Source organism: Abramis brama (assembly GCF_963993115.1).
Source record: "Abramis brama genome assembly, chromosome: 3".
In the NCBI taxonomy this organism is placed as follows: domain Eukaryota; kingdom Metazoa; phylum Chordata; class Actinopteri; order Cypriniformes; family Leuciscidae; genus Abramis; species Abramis brama.
The window spans coordinates 58,449,361-58,469,787 of record NC_139965.1 but is presented as its reverse complement, the minus strand read 5'-3'; the positions used below and the strand labels follow the sequence as shown (position 1 = coordinate 58,469,787).

Here is a 20,427-nt window from a genome sequence, read left to right as displayed (position 1 = left end):
AACAAAATAAAATTATACGACCGGCATAAAAACGGGGGTATTTTTTAAATATAATAATAAACGTGAATCCAATGTGTAGGCCTACTCGCAACTTTATTAGCAGCGTCCTCGTAACATCGCGCCTAAAGACAACTGAGAAAGCCTGAACACAAACAAAATGCCCCCAAAAGAAAAAAATCTCCATGTTTTCGGTGCTGTTGCGTTCATGTAACATGTAAGGGTGGCGCTGCCAATAAAGCACCGAAAAGCTGTCACAACGAACCGGCAAAATTAATGATTATGAATATGTAAAATATAGCAGGAGACATTTTAATTGTTTACTAATAAACCAGTTTTTGTTATGTCAGTGTCGGCTGGAAAGATGAAGTTGACGATGCTGACTCGCGATCTTCGCAGTAGTGAACGCGCCAGAGAGAAATGCGAAACACTTCATACGGATTACATAAGCAGAGAGCAGTCTGTTTTCTTTCGTTTTGAATTGTTCTGTTTAAAAGTAGACATTTCAAGCTTTCTATATATGTCTCAGGTCTGTGAGGCAAGTAGGCTACCTTATACGCTGAGTTTCGGTTAATTTATGAGACCAACTCCAGCTCACGCGCCGGCGCCTCCGTGTCGTGATTATCTATTTTTTTTATATATTTACATCTTAATTATTAAATCCAGACAATTGTTTGATGAAACACTGATTAAAATGAAGATACAATTAATACAAAACGAAATTAAATTTAAAGACAGGCTTTGTGCTTTCTGTTTGAGGTCTCTGTGAAAGTTTTAAAGCAGTCTTTCAGTGCCGGTTTCAGAGCGCTTACGTCCGTAACGGAGAACTGTCCAGTCTGTAACATATTTTTTTTTTTTTTTTTGAAATAAATTTCTAAATAAATGTGACTTATAGTCCAGTGCGACTTAGGCTATATGTTTTTTCTTCTTCATGGCGCATTTTTAGACTGATGCGACTTATACTCCGGAGCGACTTATAGTCTGGAAAATACGGTAAGTTATTTATTATTTCTCGTGATGACTCTGTATTATTTCCGGTACCGGTCCGCGGCCTGGGGGTTGGGGACCCCTGCTCTAAGCGATGTCACACGTTTTTTAGGCTGAAACTTTTTTTGTCACATACAGCAAACATCTCCTCACTATCCGCTAGCTGCCTGTCCCCTGAACACACTGTAAAGAAACGCGGTCTCTGTAGACAGCCCAGGCTCCACAAACATCAACACAAACAAACTGGCCCAGCCTGGACCATGAAACATAACAAACAGTCTTCCAGCCAATAACCGACAAGAATGGTTGGGGGGTTAGTGCGCGTGCACATGAAGGGGGGAGTAGAGGAGAGAGAAGCATGAAGAGGGAAGTTAGCTAGAGGAGAGATGTACAACGACTGACGTTAGATTTATATTCTCTTGAATTTTGATATGGCCGACACACGACCAAAAAGATGACGTTCCGATGAACAAATAGCAAAGAAGAGGGAAAAGGAACGTGTGAAGTCCCGAATTTACACCGGAAAAGTTTCCATTTCTGTTTCAGGAAGCACAAGTGAGTGGGAGGGTCGAGCTAGCCGTTTGACAATACTTTGAATGTCAACAAGATCGTGATGTCAACCAACATCGCTTAGAGCACCTTTAAGTCAGGGCCAGTCTGTAGATTTTGGCCAGTCGGCATTGACAGATTTCACTGAAAACTGCAGTCACAGTGTACGATGGGTACAGAGTCGTTTTTTAATTTTAATTTTTTTGCTTCAGGTTATGAATCTGTCAGTCGTAGGACATCAAACATTTTAGAACATGTTTTCATCATGCTTCTTCTAGTAACAATACGCATGTTTCTGTGTGAGTTTGTTGTTTGATTCTGAACGTCTGAGCTCGACTGATGGAACAGAAAAAAACGAATGAACGGGAGAAGATTTCCATGTCAAAGAAGGAGGAGCCTGATTTTGTTCAAAATGATTTCACACCGGTTCATTCTTCGATTTCGACTGAAGTATACCGGGTCTTTAGTTTATGCTGCCCAGTTTTTCTCCGTAACCATTTACAAAGTCAGAAAATGTACATAATGCCAAGTGTCTTAAAATCTGTTCAGAATTCAAAAGTTGTGTAGTGTGTTCCATCGGCACCAATGCTCTCTACAAACTACTCAGGTTTGCAATGCTTTTGGGAAATGCAGCCCTGCACTCTTAGAAAGAATGTGTTAAAAATAACACAACCTGTGTTAAATATCCTAGATTATTGCTAGCATCACCGGCGTGATTCGGGGCGAATCATCTGGTAAAAAGGTGGTTTTCACGAACAGTTTTGATGCGAGGGGTAGTCGATAACGAAGTGATATGTTATAAATGTTTTATTTTCAACAATATAGAAGTAAAAACAATATAGTTGCTGTCATTCACAGACTATTATCTACTATTGAACTGACTGGATTCTGTTCACTCAAAGTCACCAGACCTTATTGGTTCAACTAGCTAATTTAAATATCGGTCGCGTAAAAAAAAAATAACACATGAAGCATCAGTCTACTCATATTGTGTTAAATGCTTTGAGTAAATTCCCAAGTTGTGTTAATTTTAAACTAAACATAGATGTGTACGGAGCCCCCCTAGTCCCACTTTGTCAAAAAAAATAAATTATAACTATCTTGTGGCCTCAAGATAGTAACTCGTGGCCTCAAGATAGTATCTCTTGGGCTCAAGATAGTAACTCGTGGCCTCAAGATAGTAACTCGTGGCCTCAAGATCTGAGTTACTATCTTGAGGCCACGAGTTACTATCTTGAGGCCACGAGTTACTATCTTGAGGCCACGAGATACTATCTTGAGGCCACCAGTTACTATCTTGAGGCCACGAGATGCTATCTTGAGGCCACGAGTTATTATCTTGAGCCCACAAGATACTATCTTGAGGCCACGAGATACTATCTTGAGGCCACGAGTTATTATCTTGAGCCCACAAGATACTATCTTGAGGCCACCAGTTACTATCTTGAGGCCACGAGATACTATCTTGAGGCCACGAGATACAATCTTGAGGCCACGAGTTACTATCTTGAGGCCACGAGTTACTATCTTGAGGCCAAGAGATACTATCTTGAGGCCACGAGTTACTATCTTGAGGCCACGAGTTACTATCTTGAGGCCAAGAGATACTATCTTGAGGCCACGAGTTACTATCTTGAGGCCACGAGATACTATCTTGAGGCCACCAGTTACTATCTTGAGGCCACGAGATACTATCTTGAGGCCACGAGTTATTATCTTGAGCCCACAAGATACTATCTTGAGGCCACGAGTTACTATCTTGAGCCCACGAGATACTATCTTGAGGCCACGAGTTACTATCTTGAGGCCACGAGATACAATCTTGAGGCCACGAGATACAATCTTGAGGCCACGAGATAGTTATAATTTTTTTTTTTTTGACAAAGTGGGACTAGGGGGGCTCCGTAGATGTGTGTAAAATAGGTTTTTATTTTTTTTCCAACATTTTAATTCATATTGACACAAAATGTGTAAATTTGAATGTTACACATATTTTTGGTAATTTTTTCTACACATTCCTTCTAAGAGTGTGGCCGGTCCAAACTCAACCTATACAACCAGTGTGGGACAAAGAGAGATGACTCAAAATAATACATTATAATCTCCAGGAAGATTTCTGGAGAAGCTGAAAACACACGTCAGGTGACGACTTGCTGAAACATGTTCAACATGCTTGTGTGAGAGTGATTCTGAGAACTGAACTTACAGCCATTTTGTACAATATCTTAATCTGAGAATTGCTGCAGATGGAACATGGTTATTATAATAGATGCAAGCATTTCTATACTGTGAACTATAGAATAAATACAAGGTACACTCTTGAAAATAAAGGTTCCAAGAACAATTTGGGGTTCCAAGAAAATCTTTAAAAGAACCTTTAGAATATCTAGTGCAATGGATGTTAAAGGTTCTTCATGGAACCATCAATGCCAATAAAAAGCCTTTATTATGAAAAGTGCATGGCTCAAAATGTGCTTTTACAATCTAAATGATCACTCTCTACACTATACATTATTCAATCATACATCATCACAGTCCCTTTATTCATTTGTGTCACATAAAACTAGATTCTTTTCACAAAATCAATACAAGAACAGTGTTGTATGATTAGTGCGTTCTGTAAAAACTGCAAAATCACGATGTTTCCCAAGGGTGAAGACAAATTACTAATAAGACACATTATTCAATATAGATTTCTGCAATATAATCATATTTTAATATAACATATATTACCTAATCGTTTCATTTAACTAGGGTGCACCAAAAATTAATTCAAGAAGATTTAATTTAATTTAGTTCATTTGCATTTAAAAAAGGAAATTCACATTATTAATCCCAAAGCGCTCTCCCTTTATAATACAACCGCTTCCGGAAAAGTCGGAAACAGAGAAAAATGTGTGATGTTCAAAGCTCTCGGAGTTTCTTCTCCACGAGGTCAGCAGTGAGGTTCTGTTTGCAGTCTCGGAGAGCTTGGATGAGCTCCTCCACCCTGGCGTTCTCTCTCCGGATCTTCATCCACACTCGGATGAGTTCCTGGACCTGTTCCTCAAGATCACGGCTGTGTTTCTCCTGGATTCCTTCCAGCTGAGTGGGTTGAAGTCCCAGTTTTCTTCCAACTTGAAGCCACTTTTTGCCCAGGTGTTCAACTACTACTCCAGTTGCGGTGTTTATTCTTTCTAAAAAGAGACACAGAAACCATCTCAACATAAAACATATAATGCAATTCAATGATGATTGACAGATGTATAAATAAATGTTCAATAAAAGCCTGACAGATCACATTTGATATGATTGATGCGTTCGGCCTAAGCTTTTCCGGGTCAGTACGTCTACCTTGGGTTGTTTTGGCAAGTGTATAGTATTATATATAATATATATAGAGAGAGAGAGAGAGAGAGAGAGAGAGAAAGAGAGAGAGAGAGAGAGAGAGAGAGAGAGAGAGAGAGAGAGGGAGGATATGGGTCACCTTTAAAAGATGTAAGCTGGTCGTTAAAAAATATCAGATATAGCAAACAAATTGGAAATTAGGCATTAAGACCTGCTGTGTAAATGCAGCCGAATATTTACTTTAATACAGATCATTAATTTCACAGCAAAATAACATGAAGAACCATGACCTGAAGGGCCACATTTTTAGTTATGACACTAAAAGGCTTTTACTTGCAAAAAATGTATGAACTGTCAGTCAGGCGACAGAAGGCATGTAGTAGTTTCTGTGCATCAGGTTTTTCAGCAAAGCTTTGATCCTGTTGATCATTTAGAAGCTTTACATAGGCTTTATAAGGTTAATGACTGTAAATTGTATTATATATTTAACAGCATTAAACCTGTTCATTATATTGGCCATAGAAAAACGCAACTTAAAAATGTAATAATCGGCATCAGCACGATATGAAATAATTATGCCGAAATGCCTTGCCAATAACATAACGTATTATGCCGAAATGCCTTGCCAATAACATAACGTATTATATACCGTGATAAACAAATAACTAAGTTACTTCTGTATTTCAATAAAGTAGTAATTGATGTTATAAAATCACGAGTCTGGTTTTATTTAATGGTCAGAAGCTATGGCTTGCATGATAAATAAAAATCACAAACGACACTTGTAAATTAAATAATTTTATATATACAATTTAGTAATCTGTGTTACACAATACACAACATGCAAAAATAGACAATATACAGGCGTGTTATTTACAAATGCAACAGAATGTGAATAGGTATGCTAAATAAATACGAGTATAAATAGTGTTGTGTGTTGCACAAGTGAAGGCGTTTAGCGGTTCGTGAGGTAGATGGCCTGGGGAAAGAAATAAGATTTGAAAAATATTGGCAAAAATCCACTATCGTGCATCCCCACTTTCAACCAACATCCCCAATCCTCCTCCCATAATACTGAAAATATGAGCAATTACAAGAAATGAAATAGAAGAATGGAACTCAAAATCTGTCACTATGAACTATTCTATTCTAATATAGCCTAATAGTTATCAGTGAAAAAGTTATTGGATTACGTTATAGTATGTATAGTTAAGTAGAACAACTAAAATATAACTACATAGGTGGACCAGAGCCAATGATTTTGTCTGAGTTATGAAAAAAAAAAAATTCTCATTTTATTTGTCTTATCTTATAATTTTTGCGTAGAATCAGTAAAGCTGTTTGTGGTTAGGATGACAAGTTTTAAAAGTTAAACTTTTCAGGCATATTTAAATTTTTAGATTGATCTGCCTCGTGGTCTAACAGCGCTCATCAATGTCAAAATGATGAATTTACGAATCAAATAAGAGTGAATTTGCACATTTTAAACTAATAAATTATTTGCAAATAACTTAATTTGAATAAGTCATAACTACAATTAGACCTATATATATAAATATATAACCTTCATTTTTTTTCCCTCGTACATCCCATTTAATCCTTTGATTCATTTTTCATTTAACAATAAATATGCATTATTTATCATCCAAATTTTCTTATCAGGCCAATAATGATAACATTAAAAAATGTACATCTATTGGCAGATAACAACATATGGTGGCCGATATATCGTGCATCCCTTATTTATATTAGATAGCCTACTCATTATTCCAATAGTGAGAGATTTAGACTGTTCCATTCTTCTATTTTATGATGAACACTTGCACAAAAGTGGAACTTCGTCTATGAGGAAGTATTCGTTTTAAGGAATGAATGTTAAATCGGCTTGCCATGAGTTTGCGTTTCACACACTGGTGATAAGACGGAAGCCGAGAGAGTAAACATCAGTGGAACTAAACGATAAAACACCTAGAAATATCATTGACATTACACCCCAGGCTGCCCTTAAGCTATCGTTTCACTTTAAATAAGAGGCATTTAGAGAGTTAAACAGAAATGCCCCGACTAAATGCCTTATCTCTCTTTGCTGTCAGATAACAGTGTTACATGAATAGCAAGAGTTCAGTAAAAACATCCAAACCTCGCTCTTTCTCATCCAGTCCATCAGCGGGGATTCGGGTCGCATGCGTCTCATAATCCTCTATTATGTCGAGAAGAACTGTCTGACCGATTTTATTCAGAAGTTTTCGCAAAAGGTCCGTGTTATTGGGCCCAATTTCAGCTCTTTCGATCAAGCACTCGAAAAGTTCAATTCCTTTATTGATTTTCTCCAGCCTTTTCTTCCCGATGTTATCGCACAAAAACTTTAAACTCTTCACGTTCTCCTCGGAAAGTTTATTGGATATTTCTAGTAACATCGCTCTAAACCCGCGCGTGTCCATGATCGGTGTGTTTGAACGCTAACACAAGTAACGTTACAACGCGCTACCGCATGACGCCCGAACGCTTCATCCAACGCTTTCACTTTCGCGATCCAGCGTGAAAATCCCTCAAATCCCTCAAATCCACCGCTTTAGTTTACAACTGGAAACCAGAAATGACGCCCGCCAATAACGCTTCACTTTATAGGTAACTTCACACACACATGATTCGTTCTTTTGAATCTTGAGTCTTTTTTGAATGTGTGTGTGTGTAAAAATGAATCGTTTGAACGCATAGGTGTCCGACTCGTGAACGAATTGTTCTTTCGAGTCGGATTTTTGTACGATTTTTATTTTATTAAACATTACAAAGCATTAAAGCAACACAGATAAACATGAAAAAAGACAAAAAGATACACAGACACAAATAAGTTGCCAGGGTAAGAAAAAATATAAGAGGACAAAAAGGTTGAATATACAGTTTTAAATGCTTTGGGGTTAACAGAGCTTTGGATAGTTTCATGTATTTGTCTCTAGACTCTAGATCATCTTTTAATAGAGAAAAGAAAGGTTTAAAGCCAGTAAATTTTTGCTTATGTGTGTGAAATTTAGAAGGAAACACAACTTAATTATGTAATATTGTCCTGCTTTCTCTTTTGAGTAGTCAAACAAACCAAAGAAAACATCTTTAAAACAGAAAAAAAAGTCACTTACAAAATGATATTGGATAAAAATGAACAAATCTGAACAAAATATCTCTGTGTGGGTACATTGCCAAAACAAGCGAATGACTTATTCCTCAGGAGAGTGACAAAAACAGCAATTCACTTCAATGGGATTTTTGGACTGTATCGATTCGTTCACGAATCGAATCACACTGAATCAGTCTTAGCGAATCTCAACTCTTTGACTCATTAAGTTCATTCTGAAATAAGTCGTGAGAAACTGTAATAATTCTGACTGAATTTAGAACTGATCAGAACATTCGTAATTATCCGAGAACCAATGATTTGAGCTGTTGAACAAGATCATTTGGACTGATCCGAGAGAAATTCTACATAGCTAATGTAGGCTAATATATCGCTGGATGATTATAATTGCATGATCAACACACAAACGAAACAGAATAGTTTTTTTTAATAAGCACCACGTTATTAAAACCTGTATTTCCAGCTAAGAGATGTAAACTAAGCATGCGGAACTTGGTGGAAACCTTTTGAGTGATGATTCAGCTGATGGCATATTTTTCTGAACCAAAAGAATCGATTCCCAAAATGAATCACATTCAAGGAGGAGTTACTTCTGTATGGCAAGCCGTTTTAACCTATTCATTCCCAGGTTATGAAGTCTTGATATCAACAATTGCATGTTTACTAGTTAAAATGCTAATTTTTAATATTAGGAATTACGTTTCCACTAGTAAAAAATGCTAAATCTTGATTCATCAACAATGGCGCCATCACTCGCAGAAAAAAGAAAGAATTCTTGATACTAGTAAATATCTGTAATTGTATTTTGACTAGTGAAAGGTCACCATCGGCTGCCATTCACTGCAAAAAATGCTTTTCTTACTTAGTATTTTTGTCTTGTTTCCAATCTAAAAAAAGAATAAAAAAAACAAGATGCATTTGCCAGAAAAGTAAAATGCCATAAGATATTATGTCTTGTTTTCTGGGGAAATAAATGTTAGAATCAAGTTTTTTGTATCTTAAAACAAAATTAAGTGAGTTGTAGCTTATTTTTCTTACCCCATTGGCAGATAATTTTGCTTTTTTGGATTTATTTCCCCAGAAAACAAGACATAATATCTTATGGCCTTTTACTACTTTAGTAATGCATCTTGATTTAAGAATTTGTAGATATTTGGACTGGAAACAAGACAAAAATACTAAGTAAGAAAAGCATTTTTGCAGTGTTCAAATTCAATTGTTGATATCAAGAATTGATTTCTTAGTAGCCGAAATTCCAATTTCACATATCAGAAATACAATTCTTGCTAGTAAAGATATTTTTATATCAGTCAATAATAAGTTCCTTATTTAACAGGAAGGAGAGCAACAGGCAACAAAAAGAAAAAGAAAAATTAACATTTGAATTGAACAAGTTTCTTTTTCAATCAACAACATGAAACTGGCCTTTCCAGTCAGCAAAAGAGTCAATAAACGTGTACGTACCAAATGTATATGACATTTATTTAGAAACAGTTCAAAAGCAAAAGTACAGTCATGACTTCCCATTAGCATTTTTAAAACACTGAAACTCCATGACGACACAAAAGACATTCTTTCACAGAGGTAAACAGTATGTGGATGATGTAACAGTCTAAAAATAGGTTTACATTGTACATTTATTAATAAAGGTAGAACCAAATCCTTTTTGGAGATACATGAATATAAAAAAAAAAAAAAAAAAGAATTCTGTAGTACGTGAGGAAAAAACATCGTAGAGTACATCTTAAGACTGGATTTATATTTTATATTTATATTATATTCCTTTCAATTAGAACCACTCTTTTATTTATCACGCTCTTAAGACACACATAATTGCTTTGAATGGAAGACACATGCAACATATTGTACCAATATATATCGGTTCCATCATTTTTGCCATTTCATCAAAGACAAGAGAGAGAAAACAATCAGACAGGCAGACGCAAAACTCTGTCCATACGATTTAATATTAATAAATGCAGCGCATTTCCGTGATTATTAAGGCCTCTTGAACGTCATGGGTTTCTACGCAGCGAACCCTTCAGCATTATCAGATGCACTACCTAAAAACCAAGCTCTTGCATGCTGCCGAAAACATCAATCGGCATTCTGTCAAAATCGCATTGAATACTAAAAGAAAAAGTGAGGTTGAAGTAACTTTGATTCATTAGAAGTGTTTTATGTCTATATTTGATAGACGCTAAAGCCTAAACAGAAACATTCATTACTATGACAGTGCAGAACTACTTCTTAGAACCTAAAAAGGAAACGGCATGATATCGATAGTTGCTAATTCACTCGGGCAGAAATATTCTGAATGAAATGTCTAATAATAAAATCATTTAAAAAATCTCTTTAAATGAGTCCTATCCTATTAATATCGCAAACATAAACGTTACAATTTCATGTTAAAAGTCCTATAAAAGCATCGTTTTTTGTTTTTTTCGGATAAAATGCTGAAGCAGCGATGTGTCACAAAACTACACGATACGAACCCTAGAGCCCTCTTTCTGAACAAACCTGCAGACTGCATGAAGCTGAGAGAAAAGAAGATTAAACAGAGCGAAGACCGAAGGAAATGGTATGCAAAAGAGGTGGCAGTCATGTGACCTTCTTCGACGGGCACGTTTTGTTCTGAGTTCTGGTGGAGATCAGCGGGTCTACGCCTGTGAACTGGGACGCGAGCGCAGCGGTTGAGGACTCGGGTCACTGATGGTGTTCCTGTACTTCTTGCCCCGCTCCTCCTTCATGAACAACTCGACGATGAGGTTCCTCTCCTTGTGTATCTGAACGCTAATGTCCTTGGGAATGTCTGGGATTAGCCAATCCACAAAGTCGCTCATCAGCATTACCACATTCTGGACAGAGAGAAGAGAGAGAATTAACACTCGTACTAGAGTCCAGAAATACAGTCAAACCAAAGATTATTCAGACACCAGATATCATTTTTGATATTTTTTAATAGTGGCTGCAGGACACTATAGTTCATTTATGTAAGCGAGGAAAGCAAAATACAGTAATCTGTGACATATTGTACCCAAAAATTCTTCATACAGTGACTACCAGTAACATTTATACAAATTTGGGACTAAAAATTATTCAGACACTTTGACCTGAACATGTTTTGCTGAAGTGTTTTTTCTTTAATTGCTAATGCGACCCTTTTACACCACAGACTGAACAAAATGAAGCATTGCTTGGTAATTGGTTGAGCTAAATTGGTATTATCTAATTGTGTAGTTAAATTAAACAGCTGACAGATATTCAACATAATTCATTTATGAGTCAGTCTAACAGAAGGATGGACAAAACCTGTGAAATATCAACTAATTTCATAACTCTGAGTTCTTTCTTGTCATATTTTATTACCATAATACAACTGTGATAATGTTGAAAGTGTCTGAATCAATTTTGGTTTGATTTTAGGTAAAATTGTACCACAAAAATCACAAGAAATAAAGATTAAAATTATCAATTGCATTACAAAAGTAAAGTATATTGTATAAGCATTAAGCTTTTTTTGCATTACAACATTATTTTCATGACAATTAGGCACATTTAGCCGAACTGTAATTGAAAAAATAATACTTTAATGTTAAAGTACACTTTTAAGCATATATTACAGTCAGTATAGGTTTCATTAACTGAAATAAAGCTGAAATATTAGAAACTGAAATGTAAATTAGATTTGTTGCTTTAAGTTGAAGTACTAAAATTACTAAAACTTAAATAAAAATAAAGCTAAATTGAAATATTTGGGGGGATAAACCTAATAAAACATGACAAAAGTAGTTAACAAAATTACTAAAACACAAACTAAATTGAAAATATGTCAAGTATCACTAAATAATACAATAGTAGTATATAAATAACACTGATCACAGTAGTATCTGAAATTAATTTATGCCCATTTTAATAATGGGTAGAAATGATTAAAATGGACAGTAAAGAAAATTAGATTTTACACATTATACTAATGTGAGAATTAATCTTAATAAATTAAATATAATTTATAATTAGTGCTGTCAAATTGATTAATCACAATTAATTGTATCTTAACATAAGTTTTTGTTTATGTGTGTGTGTGTGTGTGTGTGTGTGTGTGTGTGTGTGTGTGTATGTATGTATGTATGTATGTATGTATGTATGTATGTATGTATGTATGTATGTATGTATGTATGTATGTGTGTGTGTGTGTGTGTGTGTGTGTGTGTGTATGTATGTATGTATGTATGTATATATGTATATATGTATGTATGTATGTATGTATGTATATATGTATATATGTGTATATATATATATATATATGTATATGTATATATATATACACACACACGCTCATACACCGCATACAATGCGATTAATCAATTTGACAGCTCTATTTATAATTAGATAACTTGTATATATTAAACAACAACAATAATAAAAAGATTCATCCAGAAAGTAATCAGAAATCAAAAAAGTTATAATTTTGTGATGGGTATTTAATGAATATGGTCCTGACCTGAAAGACGATGACGAAAGCGAATCGCGCCGCCAGAATGGCCCAGAATTCTCGTGAGAACTCGTACGGCGTGTCAGACCACGGAGGGTCCCTGTAATCTTTATATCTGTGGATAGAGTAAACATTATGAATATAATATACAGTCATACTGTCCACTTAATATCCACACAGTGCAACAGCGCACGCACCTGCAGACGTCGACGCGGTATCCCAGGTGCAGCGGCTCCAGGGGCTCAGTGCCAGGCTGGAAGTGACTGACGTTGAAGTACGAGAGCGTGTGATTGACGAAGCCATGAAGAGTCCCGTCTGGACTGTACATGTACTGGTAGACCAGGCGTGGGATGAAGTCAGAGGTGAAGGAGATCACAAACGCCTGGAGAGGGACACAGGAACACGCGTTAATGCTTTGTGTCTCTGTTTCCTATAGGCTGTGTTTGAAATCGCCCCCTATTCCCTTAAATAGGGCATTATTTGAGGAGACAGACAATTATAGTAGTGTACAAAACCATAGTGGACGTTATCATTCAAACCCATAATGCACTGGGTGTACAACCAATATCAATAGCTAGAAAATACCCATAATGCATGAATGAATTCCCGTGTTTCACCAGAAGATGGCGCTCACAGCTCAATCATCCATTTTCCAAACCACTGGTCTAATTATGGCTTCAGCTTAACATTATACAGGTATAATTTCCTGTTTAATTGATTATTAATTAAGCTTTCAGCATGCTAGTCTCCATGACAGAGTTCAAGATCAATCATTTCATCACTACTGGAGCTGCCAGTTTGCTAAGCTTCAAATGATTATTAAACAGCACAAACTATGCAAACTCAGTGTCCGGATTCACTCCTTCAACTGAACTATATTAGTGGAGTAATGTAGGGAATAGTGAATGAGGGTACGGGGGGGATTTGAACACAGCTCTAGTAATTGCAAGTCCAATGGCTGAGATTTCTTTCACCTGCTGAAAATGAAGTCAGATCATTTAGAAAAGTTATAGCACACCTGTGTAAAACCATAACTCCGAGTAAAGCAATATGCTGACACTTTCCACTATGCATTACTCTGAGAGCTGAGCAGAACGCACTTCATGACAGGTTCATCACAGTCACAGCTGATGCTTCAGAACAAACACAGAGAACTGTAAACCTACATTAACAATGACGGCCACTTTACTGAGTCCTCTGAGAAGAGTGTACCAGATTCCTGAAACACAGACAGACATTAGATTACACATACACGCGTGTTATATTTGCAGCTGGGTGAGGCTGAATGTAATCCCTTAATCATCATTAAAATAAATAAATAAACACTTTTTTATTTAAGTAAAATATCATCTTAAATAAATCTTTAATAAAATCTTACATGAATTAACATAAGAAAAAAGCAGGTTTAATCTTGATCTTGAACATAATTTCCCTTTTTAGCCTTTCACTGGGGTTAAACAGTGTATTGCATTGAAAACATGCATCATACTAAAGACAGTTAGGGGAGTCTGGGGCAAGTTGTCACACTCCAGTGAATATTTCTCATGGTTGGTTCATTGTAAAAGGCCGTTTCTGAATAGATAGACACGTACCTTTAGATTTGGCTACACAAATGCTATGGAACATTTACATAATTTCCCAGAAAATTAAGAATCGGTTCATTTACCACACGCTGACTAACACTGACCCCCATAGCAGGGCAGGTTAGCAATATAATATAAAATAAATAACTTATTTATAATTATACATTAATCATCACTGTTAGCAAATTATCTGATTATATATATATATACACACACATTACTCAATTGTAAATGCAAGAAATAAAACATGATGAAAACACAAAAATGTCACATCTGAAAGGCCAAATCAGTAAAAGAAATGAACTTGTAATTAAGGGGTGGCATTTGCTCTTGTAATTTGATTTAAAGGGTCTTTTTTTCCCCCTTTATAAGGGCAATTTGTTTTCTAATCTTATTATTGTAATTGAATTTACTGACAAAAAGATGAGGAATAGGTTGATAAAAAACTAAAGGGCTGTGACCAATCAAATTAAATCACCATCAACAATCGTTTGTTTGTTTGTTTTTGCACTGCAGAAGTGTCACAGATGATGCCCGAAGTGAAAATTGCATAAATAATATTATGAGATTAATATTTGAAATATAAAATTATGAATTAAAATAAACGTTTACATTTAAAACTACTGTTAAACTGCCACTAGGTGAGAGTCTTAATAAGTGAATTATTAAATCATTCATTCAAACGATCCGTTCGACTGTGTTTAACTGCACTTTTAGACATAAGGTGTGCCCCAGTTCTTGTCCTTATGCACTATTCTGAGGTTTTGTAGTATAAATAGTGCGATTCCAAATTCTAAATAGAAAAAGTGCACTTTAAATACCCGGATGATGCACCTAATTAACCAAAAAAACATAGTGTGGAATGTTGGACACTTCATGCGCTAAAATTAATTTTAAATGAATTCAATTACATACCGGAGGGGGAGGGGCATCAGACTCTGATGTTAAATTACAAAATAACCTTATAAAACTCATACACTGCATGGTTGAGTACATGTATAAGTGCATAGTGCGTCATTTGGGACACAACTACTGTATATACTTCCCTAAGCACTTCCCCTCAAGGGAATCAAAGGAAGTTTATTTGGATAGACCCTCGACCCCTCGATTTTGACAGAGGGAGCGATTCTACTCGTATGTACACTTCTGGCAGATCCATAGACCACAATGCAACATGATTGTGACATCATAACAGCAACTCGCAGTGCTCGTACTTCATTTACCCACAAGTAATCAAGGGCTTACGGCATGTAAACACATTTCAAGGGTTCCACCAGTAGTGGCCACTCGTGCAGAGATGTACATCCGAGTGAACAAGACGGAGAGAAGGGCATAAAAAAGTGGAGTTAAACTCAGCCATTCAGGAACGAAGCAGGTGAGAGTCTCTGCAGGAGTGAGTCATTGACTCATTCACTCAACTGAATTGCTCAACAACTAACTAAACTAGATGCGTGACTATTCTAATGTGGCTGTGTTTGGAACTATATTCACTGGCGAGAACATGCAATATTGTGTCTAAAATTATTGATAAGAGAAACTAAGCTTTTCGAAACTTTGAATCAATTGAGCCAATTGCTTTGCAAAATGATTCACTGTTTCCAAGCGCTGGAAACGCCACACGCTGGTGACGTCTGCTGGTCAAAACTGTGTAAATGCAATGAAAACTCAGCAAAAACATGCATAAAACACCTTTTACTAATAACAAATGGTACAAACCAATAACAAATGGTTTATTAAAAGTGCTATCTATTAAATGCAACTTACAAATCATCTAATACCATTTAATATGAAGTGTCTGTATAAAATGCGTTATTTTATTAAATTGTAGGACTTGTTTTATGGACAGTTTGGTTAATCAAGCCAATAAGAGACAATTAACTACAACTCTCCCTTTTAATTATACAAACGTGGCATTAAAAATGTCTACAAAAGTATAAATCTGATCCAAGCTCGACTAAAAAACATATAGACACTGGATTATGGGTTGACAGCGGTTCACAGAGCAGTTCGCCATTGAAATTTAGAAATGTTTTGAAATAATTATGACCTAACGAAGCCTCGTTTACTCAAATCACGTGTCCGTTTAATACGCCGTCCGAATCACTGATTAGAAACAAATGATTTGCAAAGGTATCGAAGCGCGTTTCGTAAAGCACACATACGATCTAAAATGTAAGTCAATTGATAAAGTTCTTGTTTATTCAGCTGTTGTATAAAATCAATATCACATTTGCAGTTGTGTGGAATTGCAGGTTATAAATAAGTCCTATAAAAAGCTTAAACGGGGTAATTTCTGTCCCCATATTTTGGAGTATGTATATTTATTTGTGTTTTATTATGAGTATAAATCACAAAAGACACTTTAGTGTTTACATTACATAATTTCCAAACAATCAAACATTGGATGCACTGAAAATCGGTGTGAAGATACTGACCAATGTCTTTTGCTCTTACAGCAATCGGTCTTCTCAGTTCCGTCACAAACTTTTTGGCATCGAGGCGGATCTCGATGATGTTGTTCAGTAGAGCGAAGAGCGGAGCCAGCGGAAAGGAGGCCACGAACAAGGTCACCATCCCAAACTGAATGACTAGATAAGAGAAAGAAACAAAAACATCAGTTTCCACAGAAGTTCCACTGAAGCAAAACTCAGAATTATTTAAAATTACAGAGAACATCTTATCAGATATAATTAAAATGAATCAGATGTTGGTACACTGGGAAACTTAAAGGGGTGGTATAATGCTCTTTTCACAAGATGTAAAATAAGTCTCTGATGTCCCCAGAGTGTGTATGAGAAGTTTTAGCTCAAAATACCCCACAGATATTTTTATAAAGCATGTTAAAGTTGTCACTTTTTGAGGGTGAGCAAAAACGCACCATTTTTGTGTCTGTTCCTTTAAATGCAAATGAGCTGCTGCTCCCGGCACAGGGGGCGGAGCTACAACAGCTAGTGTCTTGAAAATTACAAAAACTTTTAGTCTTTTATGTTCAAACCGGAGTCAGACAAAGATGGAGAGACTCAAGAAGAAGTGACAACATGTAGACAACCTTTCTGAATGGTTAGTTGATGAATTTATGTAGCTGATGTGTAGTTATCTTCTAGTAATTGATTAGCATATTCTGTCTTGATAATCTATAAATCGTGTTCAGGGGGCGGGGTTTATGTAAATTTTAGATGTCACTAACCCGGGAGGAATGTTGTGTAGTCTCTACCAGCCGTTTGTTGTAGTCCTTAAAAACGATTTCTTTAAAAGCAAATATCTCCCCTTGCTTTGAACTTTGAGCGTTGTAACTTTGCAGATGTTGTTTATGCTCAAACAGCAACATTACACACTAACTAAAGTTAAAAAAGTGAAATCATAATCAACCACCCCTTTAAGAATCAAAAACACAATAATTCACAAGGACTAACATCCTTTTTGTTTCCTTCTAGTGTGTCTGATGATCCTGAAACCAGTTTAGGGTCTCAGGAGGAGTACGGTTTAAAGATGGAGGAACGGGACGGGAGAGACAGCGAGAGATGGAGTGATAGAAGTATGGATGGAGGATGGTAGGTGAGGGGGCGGGGTGTTATTAATGAATTCAAGCCAGAACTAAAGCTCATAATCTCACACTGCTCTGCCAGCCCCCCTTTGGACCCATAATGCCTCTCTCTTAGCAGAAGTCCAGCCCACGCTGAAGCACAGATGAGGCGAGATAAGAGGAGGGGCCGGTAACACACCAACTCCACGTATCATATTAATAATACTGCAGATCCTTCACCGCATGGATGTGCATTTACCCTGTTTACCATGCATGCTGTCTGAATTACACTCGTATACTAGTGCTTTGAACAGATGAGGTGTATAAATCTGTCTAGTTGTGTTTAGACATTTCAATTAGTGTTTGTGGACGGCACGGATTTAATAATTCATCATCGGAAATTGTAATTATGCTACATCTGTAATGATGCCAAGTTCCTTCATGAGTGCAGAAAACAGAGCCAGCAGGACCAGGAGAGAATGGAAACAAACGTTTATACATCTGTAAGTGTGTGTGTGTGTGTGTGTGGGGGCGCGTATTGTGTTCTGACTCACTCATTTCCATGTACTCTGGGTTGAGTCCGACAAAGGGCCCAAGGAAGTGGTCCTTCTCGTGGCGATGAAGCGTTTTGTTCAGCTCTTCCTGATGCTTTTTGTCTATCTTGCGTTGTCGGAGCAGTTTCTTCAGTTTCCTGTGACACACATATAGTAATAAATCACTGAATTCAAGCATATTCATTATATGATGAGCTCATCTGCAGACCCTCACGAACGCTCAGATCAGATTAAATTACACATCTGTATTATTTTCCGCCATTTTAATAATATATTCTAGTTCTAGTTTGTGAAAAGATTTTTTTTTTTAAACAAAAGGAAATGTATAACTTTATTCAGCAAGGATACACTAAACTGATTATTAATATTTGAGCATCAATAATAACTGATAATAATTGACCACCAAATCAGCATATATGATTTCTGAAGGATCACGTGACACTCAAGACTGGAGTAATGATGCTGAAAATTCAGCTTTGATCACAGAAATACATTACATTTTAAAATATATTAAAACAGAAAATAGTTGTCTAAAAATTCTAATAATATTTCATATTATTTCATATATAAAATGAATTTTACATTTTGTAATACCTACATCTATACCTTTTATTATATGACTTATATGGCTAAAGAGCGACATGTATATATTTTTTTTCAAATCAGAAAAACAATCTTTCCAACCAAGTAGTAAAAAAGTAAGAATAAAAAATGCTTTGATTTTGCATTAAAATATAAGAAAAATATTTAAATATTGATATTAAAGGGGTGGTATAATGCCCTTTTCACAAGATGTCAAATAAATATCTTATGTCCCCAGAGTGTGTGTGTGAAGTTTTAGCTCAAAATACCCCACAGATATTTTTATATAGCATGTTAAAGTTGTCACTTTTTGAGGGTGAGCAAAAATGCACCGTTTTGTGTCTGGCCCTTTAAATGCAAATGAACTGCTGCTCCCGGCACAGAGGGCGGGGTTTCAAGAGCTTGTGTGTTAGCAGCTCCAATGACACACACTAAAATGACAGAAACTGTTCTGCCTTTTATGTTTAAATGGAGTCAGACAAAGATGGAAAGACTCAAGAAGAAGTGACAACACGTAGAATGCAACAGGATGTCTCTGAATGGTTAGTTGATTAATTTATGTTATGTTATCTTCAACTAGCATATTCTGTCATGATAATCTATAAATCGCTTGTATAGGAACTGTTGTGAGATACACACAGAGTGACTTTCTATTGCATGTGAAAAGACGGATGCTACAGTTACTCACAAATGTGCTCGACTACAACAACTCTTCCTCTTCTCAACATGGACTGCGTGTTTCCGGGGGCGGGGTTTATGTAAATTTTAAGGTTGGTGATGTCACTAACCCGGGAGGAATGTTGTGTAGTCCCTACCAGCCGTTTGTTGTAGTCCTTAAAAAGCGATTTCTTTAAAAGCAAATATCTCCCTTTGCTTTGAACTTTGAGCGCTGTAACTTTGCAGATGTCGTTTATGCTCAAACAGCAACATTACACACTAACTAAAGTTAGAAAAGTGAAATCATACTCAACCACCCCTTTAATATGCACTGATATAACAACAGATAGCAATAAACACTATTTACTGAGATTTTGTAATAAATAAATAAAAAAGTAATATATGAAAAATGTCAAGTGAATTTGCAAGTAGCTACACAGGAATGGATCGCAAAGCAAGTCTAATGACGTAGACTTTAGGAATCTTAATGGCCAAGTAAGAATTTCGCCAGCAAAACAATTGTGACTATACTTACTACAGTAGGTCTTGTTAAGTTGTGATGTATGGGAACTGAAGTGAGTTCAAAAGCATTATTAATTTCTAGCACATCTTTATGCTAAGCTTTTAAAAACTCAAGTGTACACATTGCAGTCTCTGGACTCATGGCATCCCGGACAACAATATTTTAAAGATTCATAAAAACGTTATTTCACTGTCTGGTCAATCGAGATTTCGCTATGGAAATTAAGGTTAGGATCATGCTGTTGTTGTTTTGTTTTGTTTTTTTATAAAATAAAATAAAAATGTGAACATATTAGCACAGTTTGTTGTTTGCTTTTGGGCTCTGACGGAGTAATTGGACCCAGAAATTGTGACGTGTAACTTGACTTAACATTTTGCAGATTTCCCCAAAACTTTGCTCCGCAAATCTGAAAAAATGTTTGCAGATTCTGTGTGTATCTGCTGGATGCATGTCTTTTACCATGCGTTACTTTCAGAACCATTTGCATGAGATAAGCTTAAAATCCAGTATATTTGCATTT

General features: G+C 36.1%; 2 protein-coding genes across 6 annotated transcripts in view; both read right to left on the bottom strand.

The window, feature by feature from the left end:
* Positions 1 to 4,055: 4,055 nt before the first annotated feature.
* On the bottom strand, positions 4,056 to 7,572 carry fadd (Fas (tnfrsf6)-associated via death domain). The gene is made up of 2 exons (XM_084108481.1): positions 7,001 to 7,572; positions 4,056 to 4,709 (listed from the first exon to the last, which is right to left on the bottom strand). The coding sequence occupies exons 1-2, from the start codon at positions 7,299 to 7,301 to the stop codon at positions 4,438 to 4,440; spliced, it is 573 nt and encodes a 190-aa protein (XP_083964607.1). The 5' UTR covers positions 7,302 to 7,572; the 3' UTR covers positions 4,056 to 4,437.
* Positions 7,573 to 9,455: 1,883 nt separating this feature from the next.
* The window catches only part of ano1a (anoctamin 1, calcium activated chloride channel a), an 86,705-nt gene continuing 75,733 nt past the window's right edge, over positions 9,456 to 20,427 (bottom strand). For all 5 annotated transcript variants that reach the window (XM_084108464.1, XM_084108463.1, XM_084108462.1 and 2 more), the window contains exons 20-25: positions 18,146 to 18,282; positions 16,504 to 16,656; positions 13,652 to 13,704; positions 12,683 to 12,867; positions 12,495 to 12,600; positions 9,456 to 10,848 (exon numbers count right to left, since the gene is read on the bottom strand). In XM_084108464.1, the coding sequence (XP_083964590.1) occupies positions 10,651 to 10,848; positions 12,495 to 12,600; positions 12,683 to 12,867; positions 13,652 to 13,704; positions 16,504 to 16,656; positions 18,146 to 18,282 (832 nt within the window). In that variant the 3' untranslated portion in view covers positions 9,456 to 10,650. The remainder of the gene's footprint in view (positions 10,849 to 12,494; positions 12,601 to 12,682; positions 12,868 to 13,651; positions 13,705 to 16,503; positions 16,657 to 18,145; positions 18,283 to 20,427) is intronic.